The sequence below is a fragment of the Poeciliopsis prolifica genome, unplaced genomic scaffold, assembly GCF_027474105.1.
Source record: "Poeciliopsis prolifica strain line A6 unplaced genomic scaffold, Auburn_PproV2 SCAFFOLD086, whole genome shotgun sequence".
NCBI classification, from domain to species: Eukaryota; Metazoa; Chordata; class Actinopteri; order Cyprinodontiformes; family Poeciliidae; genus Poeciliopsis; species Poeciliopsis prolifica.
Genome location: NW_026562461.1, coordinates 565,139 through 589,023, shown reverse-complemented (window position 1 = coordinate 589,023; position 23,885 = coordinate 565,139). Strand labels below are relative to the sequence as shown.

At 39.0% G+C, this 23,885-nt stretch overlaps 2 protein-coding genes and 1 long non-coding RNA gene across 3 annotated transcripts; 2 read left to right on the top strand and 1 right to left on the bottom strand.

Moving 5' to 3' along the window:
- Nucleotides 1-277: 277 nt before the first annotated feature.
- Nucleotides 278-3,091, top strand: fgf3 (fibroblast growth factor 3). The gene is made up of 3 exons (XM_055022455.1): nt 278-692; nt 1,309-1,412; nt 1,850-3,091. Exons 1-3 carry the CDS (start codon nt 449-451, stop codon nt 2,225-2,227), a joined length of 726 nt encoding a protein of 241 aa, XP_054878430.1. The 5' UTR covers nt 278-448; the 3' UTR covers nt 2,228-3,091.
- A 1,954-nt stretch (nt 3,092-5,045) lies between these two features.
- Nucleotides 5,046-8,710, bottom strand: LOC129353232 (uncharacterized). Its single transcript, XR_008604992.1, has 3 exons — nt 8,591-8,710; nt 6,406-6,471; nt 5,046-6,009 (listed from the first exon to the last, which is right to left on the bottom strand). It is a non-coding gene; the product is annotated as an uncharacterized LOC129353232 (long non-coding RNA).
- On the top strand, nt 7,907-22,641 carry fgf4 (fibroblast growth factor 4). The gene is given in 4 exon segments (XM_055022478.1): nt 7,907-8,093; nt 8,095-8,444; nt 9,484-9,587; nt 16,500-22,641. Coding segments are annotated over 4 exon segments (678 nt in total). The 5' UTR covers nt 7,907-8,046; the 3' UTR covers nt 16,677-22,641.
- Nucleotides 22,642-23,885: the final 1,244 nt, after the last annotated feature.

Here is a 23,885-nt window from a genome sequence, read left to right as displayed (position 1 = left end):
CTGTATAATTTGGGATGTCTAATTTGCTCTTTTAGGATATTTCAGAAGAGGAGTTCAGAGAGGAGAGCTGTTTCGCACTTTGCCACTATGTAATTTTATCCATGCCGCTGTCTCTCACTTCACACAGGGCTAATACCTTTTGCCTCCCCTCTCCTTTGTATCAATTGGTCGAAGTTCAGCCTATTGTCGCCACAAGCTTCTTTTATATCTGCGCTCAGTCTGAGGCGAGGCTCTCAGTCAGCTTCACACGAGGGCTTTCCTGCAAGAGAAGCGAGGAGGATCCCAACCCGGGGGCCGACTGTGCTGTCAGAACTGCCCGTGGGGCTTGGATGTACACCGGGGCTGGAGTTCTTCAGCTTTAGGGGCCCGACACGTTCATGGGACCCGGAGAGCTGGCCGGGTATTATCCGAATTTTTGCAACAATCGTTCCCCGCCGACCATGCCACAATGCTGATGATTCCTCTGCTGGTGTTGGCGAGCCTGTTGGATCCCGTTTGGCCCCGGGCCCGTTGCTCGCCGAGCCAGGGTTGTGACCCCCGGCAGCGGAGAGACGCCGGGGGCCGCGGAGGAGTGTATGAGCACCTCGGAGGAGCGCCGAGGCGCAGGAAACTTTATTGCGCTACCAAATATCATCTGCAGATCCATCCTAACGGGAAGATTGATGGATCACTAGAGGAAGATAATCCGTTCAGTGAGTACTTGTTTTTTTTTTTCTGTTTTCACAAACAAGACAGAACTTTTAGAAGCTTAAGTGGATCATTCCAAACGCGAGGAGACCTGGCCTCCCGGTGGGAACAACTTCAAGATTTGGAAGAAATTAAGAGTAACATTTAATGGGGCTAAATTTAAACGCACTCTTTCTTCATCTCTTTCTTTTGTATTTGCTTTCTATTTTTTCTTGATGTCTTTGTATATTTCAGACTTCAGTCTGCATTACTCTCAGAAATGATTCGTGTGATTTAGTGATCCATCGCAGTGATGCTGGGGCCACTCGAAGCTCCTCGCCCAGGCTGAAATCTGAAACATGCAGGTTGATCTGCGGGTCCTAGCAGCAGCAGAAGCAGCATAAAGCGGATGTATTTATCTAATGAGCCTGTTGAAGCCTCTCTGCGGCGCTCAATGCGTCAGGAGACGGAACGGGCCCCATAATGAGGCTCCCGCAAGAAATTCATTTTAACAGCACAGAAAAAAACATATATATATATAGTTCATTGCTTATTTGTGTTTTATGTAAACGGAAGAGCTGCACTTGTAGGCATGAAAACTATGACTTGAAGTTCACCTTTAATATTTCTGTTTCTCTGCAGGCATCATGGAGATCACTGCAGTGGATGTGGGTGTCGTGGCCATAAAAGGGCTTTTCTCAGGCAAATATCTCGCCATGAACGATAAAGGAAGGCTGTACGCCTCGGTCAGTACACAATTACAACCTGTCTTTCTACTGTTTATGTCCCAGAGATCATGAACCACAACTTTGTGTTTTACACCAAATGTTGGTGGTTCATTTATTTCCGCTCTACCAGTTCTGAGAAACACAAATGATTGTAACATACAGATATAAATAAAAATACTTAAAAATGAAAATGACTCTGATTCCCCATTTTATTAGTTAAGACAAATAAATATTCACATTGTTCAGTTTCTGTCACTGCAGCTTCACTGCAACACATTTAGGACAAAATGTTTTCACACAAGTCAAAACATTTAGTTTTAAACGAAGCTAAACTGAGTGAGTTTGCAGCCAACATTTTATTATGTAAGAAACTTTAAAGGAGGAAAACAAAAACACACTTTATTATACAAAAATTGGCATATTGGTCACTCCTTTTCCCCTCTTCCTTTCCCCAGGAGGTTTTCAACAAAGAGTGTGAATTTGTGGAACGGATCCATGAGTTGGGGTACAACACTTATGCATCACGACAACACTTCACAGAGCAGCCCCTGCCACCGGGAACAAGCAGCAGCAGCAGCAGCAAGCGTCGGGCCACTGTCAGGAGGCAATGGTTCATCTCCATCAACGGGAAAGGGCGGCCGCGGCGAGGTTTTAAAACTCGGAGCACTGATAAAGCCTCACTCTTCTTGCCTCGGGTGCTGGGCAACAAGGATCATGAGATGGTGAGGAAGCTGAGGGACATTCAAGGTGCCCAGCAAACACATCATCAGCAGGGGCGACGTGGTGAACGCCGGAGACGGCGGCATCGTGATGGGAAAGGTCGAGGTCAATAGCCTGATGACTCAGCAAACTTTTAGAGATGAGGTTTGGATTTCATCTCCCTCTGCTACGACTCATCTACATGGATCCTTGATCTCGGCACATACTGCAGCTTGACTGCAAGGAAGGATGTGAGAAAATGTCTTGGATCCCAAATTCTGGATTGATGGAAGTTCTTGTTGGTGTACAGAGATAAAGGGAAGTTCAATCAAAAAGGAAGGGGAACTCAAAGGCCACCAAAGTGTTTCTGGTTTTTATGCCTTTCTAAAACCTGCCACTCTCTGGAGACTCTGGCCTACAACTCCACTGCTGTATAATCCTCTGATAATTGATGTCCGATTTCTTACAAATACAACTGTCATGTAAACAAATGTAAACAGATTGTTGTAATATCCATCCTATTTTGTGTGCACAGGCCTTAGAGCATATGTTCAGCTGGCCTGTACAGCAGCATATAAGCTTTATGTTTGTCAGAATCGAAGTACTATTTCCCAATTATTAAGTGCTATTAATCATTATGGAAGTTGAAGAGGGGACTGTACATGGAGAAGCACTTTTTATCAGATTCACAGTAAGAAGAATAAGGAAATCAGCTTGAGGCACGAGCATCTGCAATGTTCTTACAATGTGATAGTCTACTGTGTGTGAACTGAAAGAAGTACTTTGTATATTTCACAAATGATATGAATATTTATTTGCTGTCTGAGTTGTAAGTTATTGATAAGACGATTTCTGCATTTTACCAATATGGCTGTTTCAGTTTTCTCTTGCTGCCTGGTTCCAACATAAAAAACATAATGGTACTGACCCAGAAGAAAAAACCAACTGTGTGTGAGTGTGTGTGTAGTCTTCCTCCAGTAAAAGTGTATGTTGTAAGGACTGATTACGATATTCTTCCCCTGTTAAAATTAGAAGTCATCAATGGTTTATTGTGTTTCTGGTGAAAATGCTACTTTTCTACCATAACTTTAAAGTTATAACAATAATAATTATTATTAATAATAATAATAATAATAATAATAATAATAATAATAATAATAATAATAATAATAATAATAATAATAATAATAATAAAGGATTGCTATTATTATTAGTAGTACATGTAATGACATAATATAATACCAATTATTATTACTAGTAATGATAATTACTTTTATTCTTATTATTACTGATTTTATTTGTAAATAAATCCCATTAAGCTCTCATAGGGGACATTCAAACACTGATGACGGCTCGCTACCGGATTGTAGTGATTGTTGGCAAAATGTTGAGGCATTCAAAAAGCAAAAGTTCATTAGATTACAGGAATCATTATTGCAATGTTTATATATTTGAAACTGAAAATGAAGACAAACTAATACCTGTGGCTAAATTGTCAATTGAATGTAGAAGTCTGCTGCTGTCTTTTGGCCAAATGAGGAGGAAGTCCATCTTTCCTGCTAACATCCGTCTCCTCCTGCAGCCACTCTGTCAGTGTAAGACGGTTGAGTACAACCTGCAGTCATCAGTGTTAAATTCACCACAAGCAGCAGCACGACTCATTCGAAGTTCAGGTTTTGCCCTGCCTCTTTCCCATCTATAGGCAGCGGCATATAAAGCCTTGTCATCCTATACCTGCAGGCAGGGGAGGCTTCCTGGCCAGAACAAAAGTTCCTCCCAGGGGGGGCCTGGGAAGCGATGCCGCCTGAGACTTTAAGGCAGTTTTTTTGAAAAGCCGACCAAAAGCTGCAGTCGATAAACAAGGCTGGTCCTCCTGAAAGCAGAAACGGTATCATACAAAGTGTTACACCTTGCTGCACCTTGTTATGAATGCCACACTCTAGTATTACTCTGCAGGAATGCAGCACTTGAGAGCGGTTAGGGCCTTTTGTGGCCTGTGTCCGAAAGCCATCTGTTTCACAGGGATTTATCTTATGAATCTCTTCCTACATGACGTCTTCTTTCATCATATTAGATCCTTCAGAGTAAGATTTATTAGATTTACTGTATACTGATTAATAACTTGTGAGCTAACTCTGAGCTGAAAGATCTCAAAGGGAAATGAATTGACATAAAGTGAAAGAACAGGCTCTCTAAGCAGAAAGTTTGTCGCTTTTTGGGAGCTTCAGCAAAGTTCTTAGTTTGACCAGATGAGCAGCATTAAACCAACCAGTCATTCCTTAAATTAGTTTTTTCTTCTATTGAAATGGCAACATGAAAACGATATCACTGATTAAAATAGTTTTCTTGCAACAGTCCAGTCAACCTAACAACTATTCTCTTCATGGTCATTATTTTATATCTATACATTTTTTTTGCTTTCAAATAATGACCCAAATGTTTGATCAGAAATCCCATCTGTAAGCACAGAACCTCATCCTGAAGCTGAAATGCTGAGCAGCAATTGAGAATGGAACCATTCATTTGGACACAGTGACCTCTACAGGTGGAAACCATCACAACTTTCATTTCATTCTGTGATTTTCAGTTTTTCTTAGTTTATTAATTTACTTCTTACCTTTTCTGTTTTAAATTGGTTTTCTACTTGGCATGGAGTAATTAAATAAGAGCTCAATTTACAGTGAATTTGGTCAACATTTAGTAAAAACAGAAATGTTTACAGACACACAACTCTTGTCTTTTATAAATGAAGATGTATTCTCTAAATAAAAATACCACGGCTAGAATTTCAACATAAATGCAACAGTAATGCATTATGGATTTATTTATTTATTTTTTATGTATCAAAATATTAAATTCATCCAAATCCAACTTTGGAAAATAATTCATTTCAATCTTTACCATGACTCATTCACAGTTGTTCTGAAATATTAACATTTGGACAAAAATAAATTCCAAAGCCAGTTGTCTTAAATCTTCCTTGTCTAGGCTTCCTTTTTTGTGATGAATAAACAAGAGAGTGAAAGAATGCATGCACTGAATGCTGAGACATTTTAAGCTCCAAATTGCAGCTGCCACCCTGTGAAATCCAAAACCCCTAACCCTTGGCATAATTCATTGCGTACCTGCAACCTGAAACCATAATGACGTTAGTGCAACATAAACAGAAAATAAAGCTGGACATAACTTACAAATCTATGCTCGACTGAATGGTGGTTATCTTAACCCACTTTATTTCATTGTGAGTAAAAGAGTTTACAGAACCATGGACAGCGCCGGCCCTGCCTGTCTACGCTGCTCAAAAATGTCTTGAAAGTCCTGGAAATGGAATGAGCCACATTACTCTCACATAGCTGGGGCTCCATCATTTACCAAGAAGGTATTTGTGACTGACTGCATATCTGATATAACCCCCTACAGGACTGACAGATTTTCAGCCAGGTGTTGCAGCAAACAAAGGATCCAAACTTCTCTAAAGAGTTGTATGGCATGTCATCCCCTTTCCTTCACATGACAAAGTCCAGTTGCAACTATTCCAGTGCTCTATTGTCCAGCGACCTGCATTCTGCACATGAGCAGTCAAGCAACCCATCAGCAAAGCTCAGAGGTTTGGCCAAATGCTTGTTCTTGAAGACTAATACTGCGTCAGTGCTCCATGTCATGGAGTGTGAATGGTTCCAGCTCTTCAGGCTCTGAAAAACTGGGCCACGCTTTCGCCTGTTTTCTTTTGGTCCTCTGCGTTGGTTTCCTGGTTAGTTTGCTGGTATTTCTAGGCCAACGTAGCCCATGCTGAGGCACCTCATGACAACCTCAAACATTTGTGTCCAAATAATTTTGTAGCCTGCAAAGAAACAATGCAGTCACACCTTTCAGAGCAGTCAAATGTGAAAATGAGAAAACCCTCCATCCATGGTCACTAAGGAGAAAGACAGAGCCGGAGCAGAGATCAGACATTCTGGAAATCCAACGGACCCGTTCCTTAATCATAGTCAGTGAAATAGAAAATGTTTTCTGATTTATAAGAATAAAAGAACCTTTTGAAAATAAACATTTTTAAACAGAAAGTGAACATATTTTCATAAGCCCACATGTGAAAAAAGAATGTTGATCTCACATAAATTTTTAATTTTAAATGTTATGTTTTGGCAATATGTAAGCAAAACATTATAATAATTACCATAAATCAATACTTGAAACCATTTGTGTATGTTAAACTTCAGGTGAGGTAGAGCTGTTTGTATGGCCTCCTCAGCACAAGATCAACATGCTTTACATGATGAAAACAACAAGCAACAAACATACAAGCTCTCACATGTCATGGCTGAAATCTGGAGCATTCTGGATCTGAGCGTTCTGGTGTCTGATTTTTCAGGCAGACCTGTGAAGACACTGCTGCAGTAATCAATGCAACCAAAGATAAAACAATGACTTTCTCTAGATCTTGTTAGGACATTTCTAATCCTGGAAATGTTCTTCAGAAGGTAACTTCTTTATTTTCTTTATGAAGTGAATAAAATTAATTAACCTGTCAATAATATTTTAATTTATTGGATATGACTGAATACAGAGAGCTGGTGGCTCTACTGGCTTAAATCAAACTGTAAGATAATTGAAAAAGAGACAACAAAACATCATTTCATTAGAAAGACTATGAGGATGAAATATTAAGGTCAGTGCTGTAAAATAATTGGGGACAATCAATATTCAGCTGTTTGGATGTGTGTGTGTGCGTGTGTGGAGTAAGCTTAAGGGGCCCTGAAATTGTTTTGTCTGAGTTGTAGAAAATCATAAATTTAACAGTGATAGAAAAAACTGGCTTACATTATGATTCACCACAAAAAAGGAAAAAGTACCACACACACGCACACACACACACACACACACACACACACACACACACACACACACACACACGCACCCACACATGCCCACACACACACACACACTCCCACACACGCACACGCACCCCCCACACACACACACACTCACATCACACACACACACATGCCCACACACACACACACTCCCACACACACACACCCCCCCCCACACACACCCACCCACACACACATGCCCACACACACACACACACACACACACACACACACACACACACACAACCACACACACACACACCCACACACACATGCCCACACACACACACACACACACGCACACACACGCACACACACACCCACACACACTCACGCTCACACACACGCGCACACACACAGACACACACACACGCACACACACCCACACACACACACACACACATGTTCACAGATGTAAAGTAGAGCCTGTAGAACAAAGGAGTCTCTTGGACTGAGATTCGTTTACTTGTATTACCAAAATTTATTCGAACATAATAAATAAATCCTATTAATACACAGCTGAGGGCTGAAATAAGGCTTGGTGACAGTGACAGTACTTAACGTGCTTAACAGGCTCTATTTAGTCTAACCATTGTTCCGTGGAAGGGCTTGGGACATGGTTTCCCCTCCACCAGTCTTAAGTGCTGCTTTTTTCATTTAGCTGAATTGGACCTGTGTTTTTTCCTGTTATTGTTCATTTATAGATCTGTCTCCTGTCTCGGCAACACGGTCTGTTAACTTGACTGTTTCCTATTTTACATCCTTCAATACATAAATTAGGATATTCTGTTGCTGATAATGAACGTCTCGCACAAAGACTTGTTTTCTATTATAATAAAGCCTTTATTAGAATATTTTCCAAAAAGTCAGAACTTTTCTCCGAGATAAGTTTTCTATTATTTGGTCACAACAAAGCGGCCTGTTCTGTTTGGTAAAGCGAGTGTGTTAGTTTGTAGATTGTAAGTGTGGAGCTGTGATGTAATGTGTCTGCAGGTATAAATATAGAGGCATGGCTGCTCAGCGGCCGTGCAGATCAATGTCGCCCCAGCGCTGAAGTCAGTGCGCCTGTCGGTCTGGGAATGAGCGCAACTTTTACGCGCTTCTCTGTGTCGCGCCGCTGCTTCGCCTGTGTCGTCCTGTCACCTCGCTGCAGAGCGCACGCTGGAGGCTGCTTTCACAGTCAAACCTGGCATGAGTTCTTTGTCGGCCCTGAGGACCGTCCTAGTTTTGAACCTGGTTACGGCCCTCGCGGGATGCGCCCCCGGTTTGAACGGGACCGCGGAGCGCTGGGAGGCCCTCTACTCCCGCTCTCTGGCACGGATCTCGGGGGAAAAGCGGGAGGAGATCAGTCGGGACGGAGACTACCTCCTAGGCATTAAACGGTTGCGACGCCTCTACTGCAACGTGGGGATTGGTTTTCATATACAAGTGTTACCCGATGGCAGAATAACAGGAATACACAGCGAGAATCGTTACAGTAAGTGGCTTTTATCATTATCATTCAATGGGCTGAACTGATCCATTCCGAACCTGTAGCTTTTTAACCAAAGTCCACAGAGAAGTCGAGCTGTTACTAAATAAATAGCACCATGTTTCCAGTGTAAACTATAGGAACTAACTCACCGTTTTGCCCAGGTTTGAATCCTTAACAACACCTCAGCTCTTTCACCTGATCCAGGCCTCTGGATCCCCAAGACGCGACGTTGCTCTGCTCATATTGATCCACCTTCAAAACATCTGGAGTCCCTCTTCGGTTCCGAAAATCAGCACAAATATGCGCAAGCTTTTGCGCCTGACGTGTAACCAGAGCTTGCTGTAATTCGGGCCTGTAGCCAGCCAGAACCCTAAAGTTAGGACAGGCCCGGCTGTGAGGACAGATTAACCCCCATGCACCACTTTATATTTATGGGTTGTTGGACTGAAAACCCTTTGTGTAAATAATAAACTCTTATATTTTTTCATCGCTGCTTTAACTTGTGGATCCAAAATGTTTAAAAGACAAATGTGGAGCTGTCAGGTTATTCTTATAGCTTTGTTCTATTTAAAGCCAAGACATAAAATCTCAGAAAAGCATCTGATACAAAAGCTCAGAAACGCTCCGCAGCGTGAAAGCCACAGCAGAACATTCACACATGTTAAACTTAACATTTGATTCATACACCTTCTCCAAAGAATGACCAACTCTCCTCTGGTTTAGTTCAAGGCAGTGTGTGTGTGTAGTCTTCAAACCAATTTCATGTCTATAAAAAACCACAAAAAACTGGTAAATGACATTTTGCTTTATTGGTTTCCAAACTTAATTTATACACTTGATAGTTTTAAATTACTATCAAAAAATGAACAAATGAGTTTTTATGTGAAATGTTGCAATGGTAATTGTGCAGCTGAAATGTTTTCTCAACTTGAAAAACAAAGTGTGATGACTCCAATCACTGACAGATAGAAAGCTAAAGTTGTTAGAAGAAATATTTCCCCCTTGCTGGTCGGTTTCAACTTGCATTTTTATGTTTCTGAAGGTCTGCTGCAGATCTCTCCTGTGGAGAGAGGGGTGGTTACTCTGCTGGGTGTTCACAGTGGGCTCTTTGTGGCCATGAACCGAAGAGGAAAACTTTATGGATCTGTGAGTGTTTATGGATCTGTATTCAGTTATTTTAATAGATACATGTTCTGTTGTCTTCTGTAACAGATATTTTGTTTCTGCTTTAATAACCAGCTATTTTTGCATGTGATATCAGTTTCCTAGGCTGGTCAATATTTTAGATGTCATGAATTCAAGTTATGTCATCTCCACTAAACTGATATCTTGATCATTTGCTAGTAAAAATGTGTGCGTTTCCATATTAAGGAAACACACACATATGTTATTATAGAGTCAATAACAAACAAGCAACAGCAGAAATAACACTTCAGTGTTAAACTCAACTTCAATGTCTCAAAGAAAATCCTTTAGTTTTTTTCCCCCAAAATCTCAATGTTAATTTGTTGCAACATACAAAAACCTTTGTTGTATGTTGTAGTAGAATGGGAAGACCTGCTACTGCTTTCAGGTGAACACTTCCATTCTCCATTTATTCTAGCAGGTGTGTGTCAATAAATTTGATATGGTTATGTATTTTAGCATTTCTACTAAGGGATCGATAAGGCTCAGATTGCTTTAAGGTAAATAGTCTTAACTTATAAAGTGCTTTTCTGTTCATGATCATGACTTAAAACTCTTTTGCACTACAGCCTTTTCACCTCTTTTCACCCAGCTGCTCTCTCAAGTCACACAGTACACACCAATACGTACATCGATAAATACCTGTTGCCCTTGTAAGTGTCCCAGGCTGTTTCTCTGATGTACACTATCCAGATTATGTGTCTGTACTTCTTGTGAAAAGTGAAAGTGAATTTTCTTGTTTGTGTGCTCAGCCACTAGAGTGTGATTCTGATTCTCTGAGGAAACATTAACACGATGATGAGCAAATTAAATCAGGTGTTGGTTTCTTAGGAAGTGTGGGCCGGTCCCAAGTCCAGATGAAAAAGGAAATCAGAATCTCAATTAAACTTTTGACAGAAGGAAGAATGAAATGCTCAGAAATCACCCATAGATCGCAGTGGCAACGTTGGGCCAGCAAAAATACATGACCTGAACCCCAGGGCATCACTGACAGAAACATCACACTGGCTCTCCAGAAACTGAAATCTATCCTCTGCATTCAGCCTCCATGCGCGTTGAAATCCAAAACAATATTTATTTTCATTTCATTGAATTTCTTGGGACATTATAAATATCCTTCAAGGTGTTAAGGCATGGTCAGGTTGCTAATGATTTTGGCCCAGGATAAAGGGAGATAAAGAAAAAAGACAACCTGTAACTCATGCGGACACCTATCTGTTCTGAATGTTGTTCTCTTTCACTTTCTCTCACTCTATTAATTTTAATCTTTGAGTTTTAATCTCACATTGAAATATCTGATCTGATTAAAAAACCTAAATCATCTGATTAAAAAACCTAAACCTAAACGAACAGATGCTGCTGTTTGTTTATGGAGACATGCCTTTGAGACCCTGTTCCCATCATCCTAGTCAAAGGGTTGGTGGGTTTTCACTGCCAGAACGTTTTCAAGTACCAGGATAGTTTTCTGGGGCAATCTTTCCCTTCCTGTTGTTTCTACTGTAGGAACCTGGGAACAAAAACTAAACAGACAGACACACAGGTAGAAATGTTCCCCATTTTTTGGATTGTCACTGAACTCATAGTAGAGCTTTGTTAGAGGATGCTTAGCAGCTAAGGAGTGTTCTTTCTACAAGGCAAAGCAAGATGAGGTAATTCCATTTGCATAGCACAATTTAAGCAGCAAATCAACGCAAAGTAGATTACATGATCAAATGGAAAAGTAAACAACAAACTCAGTGTTTCAACCGTTTTCTGGGAGTATGTTCCAGATTTGTGGAACATAAAACTGAATGTATCTTCTCCATGTTTGGTTCTGGTTCTGGGAATGCTGAGTTAACCAGAACCAGAAGACCTGAGAGATGTAGAAGGTTGATACAACAATAGGTCTTTAATGTGGTGGTGCTAACACAAATATTTCAAACTTTGTCCTCTGAGCTCCAGGGAGTCAATGTAAGAACTTTAAAACTGTGGCAATGTGTTTTATTTTCTTGTTTTAGGGATAACGCCTGGAAATGTTCTTCAGATGATAGAAGCCAAATGGGTTCGTTGCTATCTGGTGACATTGTGATGTAGAGCTGTGTATCATCAGCATAGTCACGACAGCTTATTACTACTAATGATCTGAACTTATGAGAGCATGTAAATATTGAATCAGACGTCCCTCCAAGATGGAACCTTGGGGATCCCTGAATATGACTCCTTCATAACTCTGATGAGTTACCAGTTGGTACCTAGTGACACAAAGATATTCCTGATCCTTAGGTGAGACCCAAACGAAGTAACAATTCTTTGTTTTCCATTTTAACTTCTTCCTTTGGGGGATTTGAAAGACTTTGTTGTTCAGTTTTGCGCAGAGAGAGCTCCACGTAGGACTGTTTGCTGCAGTGCTTCTCAGGCATCTTTCACATTTACTTTAACAAAGATGTCAAACTCATAATCTTCATTTCTGTTATTTTCTGGAGGAGCTTGTTGTTGTCCTCAGTTGAGACAGGAGGCATTTTGCCTGGAATATTAAAAAGATAAAGGACAAAACACAGATTTGCCTAAGTGTTTCCAAGTCTGTTTAATCAAACCCTGCAACTTTCCACTCAGAATTAATAAGTTTTGTGTTTTTCTATCCCTCAAGTTAAGAGTCTGGGTGTGTCATTAACATAAGTAGATGTATACTAAATAAGGCCATATCCACCTGTTTTCACTTTCTGAAGTTAAATTATTCCTAACTTCTTTTGTCAGAATGATTTCTTCTTGCTAATAATGAAAGAATGTAACAGATTTATTAACGTCTTTAAAATTAGAAGTTTGCATCCATTATGATTCCTGTCTCTTTAAATAGTGAGGAAAAGTGCAAATGATGATGTCATGGCTTTGGGAACTTCTAATAGGCTAATTGACACATTTGAGTTTATTAGAGCTCACTCTATTTTATGGTTGAACATGATGGGAAGGTCGGCAGCAGAAATCAGCTCAGATGTAAGGAAGACAATCTAGGAGCTGCTCCAGTCTGGTTCATCCACTGCTGGTGGAGTTCACCTGTTAAGTCTTAGTCATGATGGGAAAGTCCAACGGTCATGACGTTTAAGATGGGTACGCTTCTGGTCTTAAATGTGTGAATCAACCCTAGAATTGAAGTCAAAGACCTTGTGAAGATGCTGCTGTTTGTTTATGGAGACATGTCCTGTTCGTTATGGAGACATGTCCTGTGATCTGATGAAATTAAAAGTGGAACTATTTGGACATGATGACCGTTGTTGTATCATCCTTACTGTGATGTATGGCGGTGGTAGTGTCATGCTGTGGGTTGTTTTGCTGCATGAGGAACTGGTCCACTTTATTAAACATATGGCGTCATAAGGAAAAAAATTATGTGGAAAATATTGAAGCAACATCTAAAGATGTCAACTGGAAGTTAAAGCTTTAGTCAAACTGGGTTCCAGATTAACTTTGACCCTCAGCAGCCAATTAGGATATAAAATGTCTTCAGGATAACAAAGTAAATGCTCTGGCCGTTACAGAGCCCAGATCCCAGTCCAAGAGAGAATTTGTGTGTGTGTGAGCGACGTGGCCTATAAACCTAACTCAGATCCACCGGTTCAGAATCAGAACTCCTGCAAACTACTGGGCGATGTTTCCGCAAGAAAACCCAGAAGGGTTGACCCAAGTCAAGAAGATAACTTGCCTCAATACTAAGCAAAATTATTTTCAGCTTTTAAATCTGATTTGTACCACGAGTCAAGTCATAAAAAGCATAACAGATTTCATGCTTTCCAATGTTTTCTTTTCTATTTTGTAATGACTTGTAAATGATTAGAATTTTTACAATTCAGAATTAATTGTTTTCCTATGACTAGAAATGGAATGACAAACATGTCAGAAGTTTATATGTTCGTGTTGGAAGTGCAGATGTTGCCATCTCCTCTGTCAGACAGTTATCACATCACAGAATCACTGATTGCTAATAAGCTAATGCTAACATGCAAGGAGGTGGTGGAGTCATGCTTTGGGCTGAAATCATGGGGAGAGAGAGAGAGCTGGTCGGGCCCTTCAGAGTCCCTGAAGGTGTGAAAATGCCCTCTGCAAAGTACATGGGCTTTCTGACCGATCACTTTCTTTCATGGTTCAAAAAGAAGAGCCGTATGTTCCATAGCAAAAACATCTGCATGCATCACAATGAATGCTGCAAGGAATACCATTGTGTCATTGGCTGTTATGGGCATAAAAGGGGAGAAACTCATGGTGTGGTCACCATCCTCCTCTGACCTCAATCCTATTGAGAACCTTTGGAGTTTCCTCAAGCAGAAGATCAGATGGTGGAAAGCAGTTCATATCAAAACAGCAGGTCTGGGAAGATATTCTGACATCCTGCAGAGAAATTCAGGCAGAAACTTTCCACAAACTCACAAGTTCAATGGATGCAAGAATTGTGCAGGTGATATCAAAGAAGGTCCTATGTTACCATGTAACTCTGTTAGTTAAGATGTTTTTGATTGAAACAGCTTTTGATTTTAGTACATGTGATCACTTAATGCTGCACATTCAAAGAATGACCGTTTGCAGTATTTTATAATCCATAAAATGTTTAGAAAATCTGCTGTGAATAATAATTTGGAACAGTGCATTTTGAGTTTTTTATTACAAATACTGTTTTCAAGGAGAGCTTTGTTCAGTCAAATTTGATTTATACTGTAATAGATCTTGACATTTATCATTTGAACGGACTATTTATGAAAATCTAAGAAAATATCACTTGCATAATAATTTGGAACATGGTGTAAGAATGGTGGAATTTCTGGTTTGTTTTACTATCGAGTTCGGCAGCGCCCCCTGCAGTACAGGTGCTCCCTGTAAGTAATGCAGGAGACACTCACACCACTACCAAGCATATCACTTTGCTTCTCTTTTGACAAGATACAAAACTGAAGCCTGCAAGGAAAGGCAGTGTGGTTTGTGAAGCAGGATTGTGATTTGCATCAGCATTTTTGCATAGTTGCATCACTTCAAATTATAATTATTAAAAAAATTGCCTGTGTGAAGATGCTTATACATGTGTTTGAATTAGTTTAGCTCCAAATGTTCTGGACTGAGAAAAAGTTTGAGCAGGACTTTTATATTTTGTGACTTCTGGAATGGAATGTGTGTTTCTGTACTGAAGAATCCATGAAGGTGTGGCAGTAGGTTTGTTTATATTTGATAAAGAAATAGACAAGTTCTTTTTTTTGCAACAAAAGGTTTGCAACCATTTGTTTTAGATCATTTGGGGAAAAACTCTAAACATAAGATTTTTTTAAACGTGCGACTCAAAGAATAGAATTTGTGTACTTGTTCTTAAGAATTTGAAGACGATTACAAACTCCTATAGGTTTTCATCTCTGACTTTAACTTCAAAGTTACCAGGCACAAATACCTTTGCACCAAAAATACCTCCATAGGTCCGCCTGCTAAACATTTGGCATTCTTAAGGAGAAAATATCACTGCTTCACAGCAGCAAAAACACTAACACAAGTTATACCAGAAGTACCTTAACCTTCATCACAACAAATTACAATTTCTATATATCCACTGTTCAGAAACTAAGGAATCACATCTTCATATTGAATATTCATATGCTTGGAACTTTTTCACGTCACTGCATGCAAAAGTGAGGCCACAATGAGATCAAAATGAAACATTCAAAATTCTGTATGAGGTTAAATACTAATGATGAATGTTACTGGAAGCACTCAAGACAGAGCCTGTCTTTCATTAATAAATAAATAAATTAATTAGTTAATTAATTAAGTTAGCTTCATTCTGTTTAGAGGAATAGACAGTTGTTTCAGTCTCAAGCTGTCCGCAGCTCAAAACATGTCCCAAAAACCTGCTGCTGGAGTTTCTCTGAAATGACATGTAAAATGTTGACTTTCGAGAACAAAAACAAATAATCACCACAATTTTTTATTTTTATAACATTTGCTGAAAATTATGTTTTTCATTCTAAGTTAAATATGGGGAAGTCTAGATTTACATTAAAGTACAATGTATCCTGACATTCTAACTAAAATGTTAGAGAAAAATGAATGCTTCTGCACTAATATATAAACCAAGGTATTGGGAGCAGAATTTGACATCTGCAGGTCTTAAACAGAAGAAACTAGAACTTTCCTCATGTAAATGTCACATTTCAGATTATTTTGGATCAAAGACTCTGCAGACTCGATTCATACTGATGCTTGTTTTTCATTCTTAACTGAGGCATTCCTACATCTCTCCAGTATGTGATGTCCTGTGATGATCTATCACATAAAATTCCAGTAAATATGTTGAAGTTTGGGCTTGTCATGTGTGTTACTGTTGTTGTTTTAAATCATTTGCCTTTCAGTGAACATTTAGGCAAAACCAGAAGCTCCAGTCAAACTCCAGCTCTTTAAGAGTTTATACCTGCTGAACATCACAAGCTCGTCAAAGCAACACCACAGATTCATTCGAGGATCTCTTCATTTTTGTCCAGTTTCATAATGCTGAAGGTTTGGTATGGTTAGAGTTTGGTTATTAAAGATAACAGCTAAATATGAATTAATACCTAAATTTAGTAGCATGATAGTTAATGCAGGTCAAGAACTATTGTTCCTCAAACTAGGGACAAAAAGCACAACACACTCAGAATCCAGTGTTGTCCTTCACTTACACTATTCATCTTTTCACAATCGGATTTTTTGTGTAAAATGAGGCTGAATGCACAATGATAACCCTGCAGTCAAAAATAACACAATTGTTTGATAGAAATCACACTGAACAATGCAGATTTGAAATTCCCCTACAAAAATTTCCTGACATCATTGTTTTATTTCTGTCTTTAAACAATTAACATTTTCAAAAGAATCTCTTTTCTCTTGCAGTTACACTATAGCAACGAGTGCAAGTTCAGAGAGAAGCTCCTCGCCAACAACTACAATGCCTATGAGTCGGCCGCCTACCCAAGGATGTTCATGGGCCTGAGCAAGAATGGCAAAACAAAAAGAGGAAACAGAGTGTCACCAGCGATGACAGTGACACATTTCTTGCCAAGAATCTAGTGAGCTGATAAATCTACTTCAAGACAATATGGGAAGAATGAAGGAGCCAATCAGGAGAGGGCCAGGGGTTGGGGGGGTTTTCTCCAAGCTGTGATGCACTTTCACTCCAAAACTTTTGTAAGTGTATCATATTTGATATTTTACTTTGTACATATTCAGTTTTTTATTTATGTTTAACATCTGTTTTGTATTTTTATAGGAGTGGATGTCTTTTCACTGAGGGACAGTCAATATTCTATACATTTTATTTATGTTTTCATTTCTTATTTATCAGACATTTGCTGCTACTGTCTTTTGATGTATTCTTTGCACAGATGGAAAACATGTTACCTTCTTTTTTGTCCTTTTATTTCACATTTATTTAACCAGAAAAGTCTCATTGAGATTGAAAACCTCTTTTTCAAGGGAGTTCTGGTTAAGAGGCAGCAGAGTAACAAATGTATGGCATTAGTTAATCAATGCCATACAAATAATTACTAAACAGTCACAATTTAAGGAAGTCATCTCTTGTCCTGATGTAAAGGTTTCAGTTAAAGGAGCTCTGTTAATTTCCTTTTTTTATTGTTTCTGCTTCATGTAGAATTCGGGAAAAGGCCCATTTCTGTTTGAGGAAACAGTGAACAGTGAACTTGACTACTTGATATCTCAGGTATCAGGTACCTACATGTTGAAATGTAACATTGTTAATTGGGATTGTTTTGAATCAGAATCTTCTCAGAACAGAAATAAGATGTGTGTCTGTGTGAGAATGTGGTGCTTCTTGCCCAACACTTCAAAACTTTTGCTTCTCCATTTCACCTGAGGAGGACCTGGAGGTGTTCTGGACACATTAACTTTAACTTAGATTTTAGATGGATTTATGTGCTAGCATCAGAGACAGCATGTCTTCTTATTTACCGTTCATTCTCTTTTCTACACCCTGATACCATCAGAAAAACAACCCCCTCCTGGTGACACATAGCTGCAGCGATTCTCTTTTTGAGAGTTTTACTCTAATCTATATTAGAGTAAAACTAATATAGTTATAATCATTAACAGTTATAAGCACTGTTAATGATTATAACTGAATAAGATAAGCTCATAATGCTAACCAAATAATTAGCATTATTTTTCTCACTTTAAAAACTCTACTATCCCATGCAGACATCTCTTAGTGTCAGTGTACCATATTTGTTTTTTAATCTTTGTTGCAGTCATTTTATAGAAGCTTACTGTTTATTTGAGCCCTGCTGTCAGCAGAGCCTCTGACTAGATATGACGTGGAAGCATCAAACAAACCAGGCCTTTGAATCTTGTAAAAAACAGAGTTGTGCCACTCAGATCCAGGAAGAGGGGCTTGGTGCTGTCAATGAAGCTTATGTCCATGCTGCTAAATGTGCTAATGGCAGAAAAACAACTTTCTGTTTAGCTGCTGCGTTTGGTGGCAATGCTAACCAGCCTGAAAATTCATGACAGGCCATTGTGGTGAACCAGCTAGTGTAGCAGAAAGCAAAGGGGAGGATGTGAGCAGTGAGCACACACGATTTATTGACAGCACTAAGCGTCTCCTTCTGACTGTGACTGGTTGTTTCTGACCTAAGTTGCATTTCTGCAGATGGCTGTAGGATCACAGGGAGACGCAGAGCAGCTTGGTTTTTCTTATTTTTTTCTTATTTCTCATATTAACTCTCACAACATGGTGACAGTTTTGACAAATATGTAAAAAACTATGTTTTTTATTAAAGCTACATATGTTTCATAAGTTTCTTGTAAGAAAACTTAGCGCACACTAGAGGAAGATTGAAATATCATAAATCAGGAGCTGGAGCAACGTTTTACTGTGATATGATGACATTACTCTCTCTGAGAGGGGAACAGCGATAAAGCTCTGACAGTGGAAGAGTTTTCTGTCCAGCATTGCACCAGTACCGGGCTCAAGTTTGTCGAAAAGGAACATGTGTGGCTCTGGAGCCTAATTGAAATAGTATCATGTTACTCAGAGGGAGGGACAGAGAAGAAAGAGGGAAATGGGCAAGCGAGGAGGAGGGGAGAGTTAACCCCACAGCCTCCACCGTGTCTGTTTATAGCACTGCCAGAGGGATGAACTCTGAACTTTTCTGCCGTCAGTCTCAGTCAGAGCTCTGCGTCCAACAGTAGGGAGAGGAATCCTCTTTGACATGATTTAAGTGGAAAATCTGGGAGTTTATAGGCAAGGTCAAAGAACTGAAATGCAACAGTCAAGTAATAGCCTTGACCTGGGATAAGACTATTCTTATTTCAAGTAATGCATTATTGTCAGGCAGCTGTCAGACAGGAGAAGTTGTTCTGTATCATTAGAACAACTTTGCCGACTGGAAAAATTTGCAAACTTGGTTTGTGCTGTTCTTAACCTTCCAAAAGAGCTTGACATACAAAAGGAATGATTTATAAATATGAAGTTCATTCAGAACTTATAATGTGGGCTGGGACATTGTCTCTTCTATCCTGACACCTCTAATTCTCATATAAATGTAGAAATATAGACACGCACACGCAGAAAATTGTTGGTAGCACCGTGGGCTTTCACTAAAATAACTTGAAACTGACAAAACTAATAGTAAATAAAAATGTTCTAAAACTTAACAAGTGAAAATCAGACATTCCTTTTGAAATGCAATTGAACAAATGAAACAGACCAGGATAAAACTAATGGTACCTGCAACTTAATATTTTGTTGCTCAACCTTTTGAGGCAATCACTGCAATCAAACCATTTCTTTAACTATCAGTGAGACTTCTACACCAGACTACAGGTATCCTGGTTCACTCCTCATGAACAAACCTCTCCAGTTGCCTCGGTTGAAGGGAAAACCTTCTCCAGATGTTTCAGCTCCACAGATTTTCAACAAGATTTAGATCAGGGCTGCTAAAAGGCCAATGTTTTGCTCTGGACCATTCTTGGGCAGTTCTGGGTTTTGGGTCACTATCCTGTTGGAAGACCCATGAGCAAGGCTTCCAACACTTGGCACCACATTTCTCTGCAGAATACTGTGATAGTCTTGAAATTTTACCAAACCTGCACAGACTCAAGTCAAAGCAGGCCCAGAGCATCACACAGCCTCCTCCATGTTTCCCAGAGTTCTTTTCTTGGCAAACAAAGAGCTTCCAGTTTTTTCCTGTCTTACAGAGGACATTCTCCCAGAAACTTTGTGCCTTGACAGCATGCATTGCGGGAAATTTCAGTCTAATTTTTTTATGCTCTGCTTTCCATCTTGGTTGTCTCCCATGAAATCCACTTTGGTTCAAACAATGGCAGATTTGACACTGATGTACCTTGACCTTGGAGTTGACCTTTGATTTTTATGGAGGTTGTTCTGGGCTCTTCGGTTGCTGTCATTATCCTTCTCCTCAATGTGTCATCAATGTTCCTCCAGTTTTCAGTAAATTTTGATTTATTATTAATTTTGTCACTCACAGGTTTTTCGTGGAGGACTGTGGGCTTTTATGTACTTTAACAGAGGTGTGCATACATCTACATTTGTATATTTCTATCGATGATAGATAGGGAGGCAAAAATTATAACATAAATTATTGTGTAGTTAATAAAAAAATAGTGTTTCATTCTAAAAGAATGTGAAACTCAATTGGATAGTTTGAAAATATTTACAATATATGCATTTGTTCAGTTCAAACATCAGACTATTTACAGTCAGTGGCAATAAATCTGTTCCAAACAGCAGAAATCTGCAGAAACATGCTGCTGATTTTACCCCCACTTCACACCTGCTCACCAGTTTAACTCTGACTGCCCCTCTGGTGGCTCTGAGGTGTAACAGCACAGCGTCACCTGCTGTAGTTATGCTTACATAACAAGCAAAAGGCATTTAGGACATTTTTAGAAAGAAAAGAGTTATTGATGAAACACAACCACTCATAATGAATTAATTTAGTTTGATTGATTAATATAATCAATCAAACTAACTTTATTGATCCTTGGGGATCTATTCCATTCGATTTTAAAAAGCAGTTGGAAATAACATTGCATTAACTAACATGACATTTACATGGAAGCAAAGATATTTGTTTACCCATTTCCAACCTGAAGGACTGAAAATTTACCATTTTATCTATAAGACATTTTCAAGTAATTGTAATAATTCTCTCAGCTACATGTAGTAACTGTCCTCATTGTTAGAAAACATTCACTAATTTATATTCTTTGTGAGTTGCAAGCAGTTGCCCAGTTTTGGAACAAAATATTTCCACCTGTGCTTGTAAGATTTTAGATTTTACTAAACCAACACTTCATCCCAGTCTTTGCTTTAACTTCCAGTGTAAGCTGCTGTGTTGACCTACTTCTGCTCACTGTACATTTGTGTCGTCTGCCCTCCCTCCTTCTAGCATTTGTCTCTGTCTCTCTGAGTCCTAGAGGTTTCCTGCAGGCCGAGCCGGCTCTGGTGGCGATGTTGTCCTAGTTGTGCCTTGTCACGTTCCGGCTATCTTTACCCCGCGATATACTTTTAGACAAAATAATCATGCAAGAAAAATTTACAGACAGCTGTTGAACCGTATTATATGCTAGACTCTGTAAGTCAATGTTTTTCTGTATATATTTTGAAAGTGAAGGTGATAAAAAAGGCTGTCAACTTGAAATGAACAGACCTGGTTTGGAATAGTTGTATGAAAGCTTAGGGTTCTTGATTTGCTCGTATTTTGTGATCAAGGTTTTCAGTCAATATTTAATAACAGCAGTTGGAGTGAGGTAGTATCTTATTTTCTCTGTTTTTGTGTCTTTTTTGGGAAAGACATTTGAAACCTCCATTTCAACATTCCATAATAATGGTGCTAATAGTAGCAGCCTGGCTCTTGTTGGGGGCAGCAGTGCTTTCCCTTCTGCTAGTGATAGCAAGTAGTGGTAATAAATTAGCAGAGCAGGCAGACACGCTGCATGCACACGCTAGCTATTCAGGTGCAAATAGCTTAAACAAATCTCATGCAAACTGTTTCTGAAGTGACTTAAGGCCAATCCTGCGACCCGCCGTGGAAATCCACAGTGATCTAAACTCTGCAGGCTAACTGTGAAACATAAGTTCAGCTTTCAAAACAAGTGCTAAAGTTACAGTGTGCAACTCCTGAAACACCTCCTGCTCCAGCACAGTATTCAAGGACATATGCTGTGTACAAACAGCATATGTACACATATGCTGTGTCTGGTGCCCACAGCTGGGCTCGCTGCTCAGCAGTCTCCCTGCTTTGCATGACGTGCAGCATGTTTACCTGTATGCACTCCAATGACCCTGAGCCAGCCTTTTATCCCACCTGATCATTTGGTTATCCAGCACAGAAGATCAACTCCTAAATCTGCAGGCTGCAAATGGCAAAGCCCACCTTTTGCAAAAAGATCTACAGGCTCCGCTGAGTGTGGTTAGTGACAGAATCACTTGAGCCACATCACATCATTTCTGCCCTACCAAGAGGTTCTACTATCCAGACATCTGAGTCTTCCATCTGAAAGGTCTCTGGTCAAACATAAAATATTATTTTGAATTTAAAAGTAATGAAAGAAATGTTAAAATGAATAAGCTAGCCAACCCATAGCCATAGAGAAATGAGGAAGCAACTTTTTACGTAAAAAGTTAAAGTGACTTAGTCGAAAAGAATTACAAGTTTTATTCAAATTTTATAAATCCTTGAAAGTGAACCTTTTTATCTGGTGATGCATCAGGAGTGAAGAGTAGTAAAATAGCTGAATTTCTCTTTTCACATTGTTTTTTTCATGTCTGTGAACTATATGTTATGTAACCTACTATATGCTTTTCAAATTTCATTCAGGGAAAATGACAAAAACTAAACTGATTCTTAATCTCAAGTGGTCTTACAGCAGTTTTGTATCTTCTATTTGTATTCTGTAAGTTGTCCTGTAGTTTTATACAGGTCTCTAAATGTACCTTTACATGTGCTGTGCACATGGCTAACGCATACCTCAAGGGTTGCTGATAATTAAAACATATTTCTCCTAATAGTTTGTCATTGTTTCTTGTATCTTGCTCAGAATGTTGGACTGAGTTGCCCTTGAGTTGCTGCACAAATGTATTCATTTTGTAAACAATGAAGAGGATTTCAAATGTATTGTCTCAGGTGTGGCTGCCAGTAAGTATCACATGCAGATTGCCAGTGTTTAAGATTCATACTCATATTTTTGATATTTTATCTTGCAAATACAATATGGTTATTTAAAAATCAGCAGACGTAAAGTTAATGTGAGCCGCCTTGGACTGGAGCTGTTTGTCTCTAATTTAGAGAGATAATCATTTCCAGCCTTTAAATACCATTTGTATCATGCACAGTATGTTTGATGGAAGAGTTTTGACTATTTTGAAAACATTTCTTCATCAGCTAAAACAGTGTTTTACAAAAGCTTTTGTTATAACATTCATTCAGCAGCTTATATCTCACCTGCAGTAGATAACTGTCTGGCCTCTGATATGTTGGAGCTAACACAAGATCAAATCTGACTTCTGCCCTCTTAACATTCTTTGAGTCTCAAAAATGATAGCAGTTTATGTGAACAGTGTTTTATGAACTCGTCTTTTATCTTGTTTGCACTGGAAATACAGGCAAGGGTCAGTGTGCCACCAACAATCTTCAACTCAACTTCAACTTGACCAATATGTTTGTTCTTCCTGGAAGCATCATTTTGGTTCCATATTTCTGACCTGATTTAGACATTATTCATCCCAAAGCTGAAGCCTTTGGGATGAATTCTGCCTTTTGGATGGCGTCTTGACAGCAAGACGCCATCCAACCCCAAACACATGAATCTCACTGCAGAAAAGTCGCTCATACAATAGCAGTGAGGTTAAAAGCTGCTCAGTAGTTTCATCAAAGTAAACTAAAGTATGTTGTTGCTGGTATAAATCATTTTAAACACTGTTTTTTCAAAGATCCTTGCATTAATATTGAAACAATTTTGATGAAAATAATTTCACGTTTAAACCGGTAGACATAAAATTATTTTTATAATCACAAAGTTGTGATTCTAAATGGGACAGAAATCTCAAATAATTAGATCTCAAAAATAGTTAAATAATACAGACATGGCATCACTTTGGAAATTAAGAATTGATCAAAATGTATTTAATTATGAAAGTATTAATTTATCCATTTGATTTAAAAATGGTATAAAGTCTCAACAGAAAAATATGAATTGGCATATTTTTACAGCAATCAAACTAATTGCTTAACAGTTTTT

Excerpts from the sequence above, each read along its gene's own strand:
- fgf3 (XM_055022455.1), top strand. The coding sequence starts at position 449 with ATGCTGATGATTCCTCTGCTGGTGTTGGCGAGCCTGTTGGATCCCGTT. Across the intron at positions 693-1,308 it reads AGAGGAAGATAATCCGTTCA|GCATCATGGAGATCACTGCA; the intron begins GTGAGTACTTGT and ends GTTTCTCTGCAG. Across the intron at positions 1,413-1,849 it reads AAGGAAGGCTGTACGCCTCG|GAGGTTTTCAACAAAGAGTG; the intron begins GTCAGTACACAA and ends TCCTTTCCCCAG.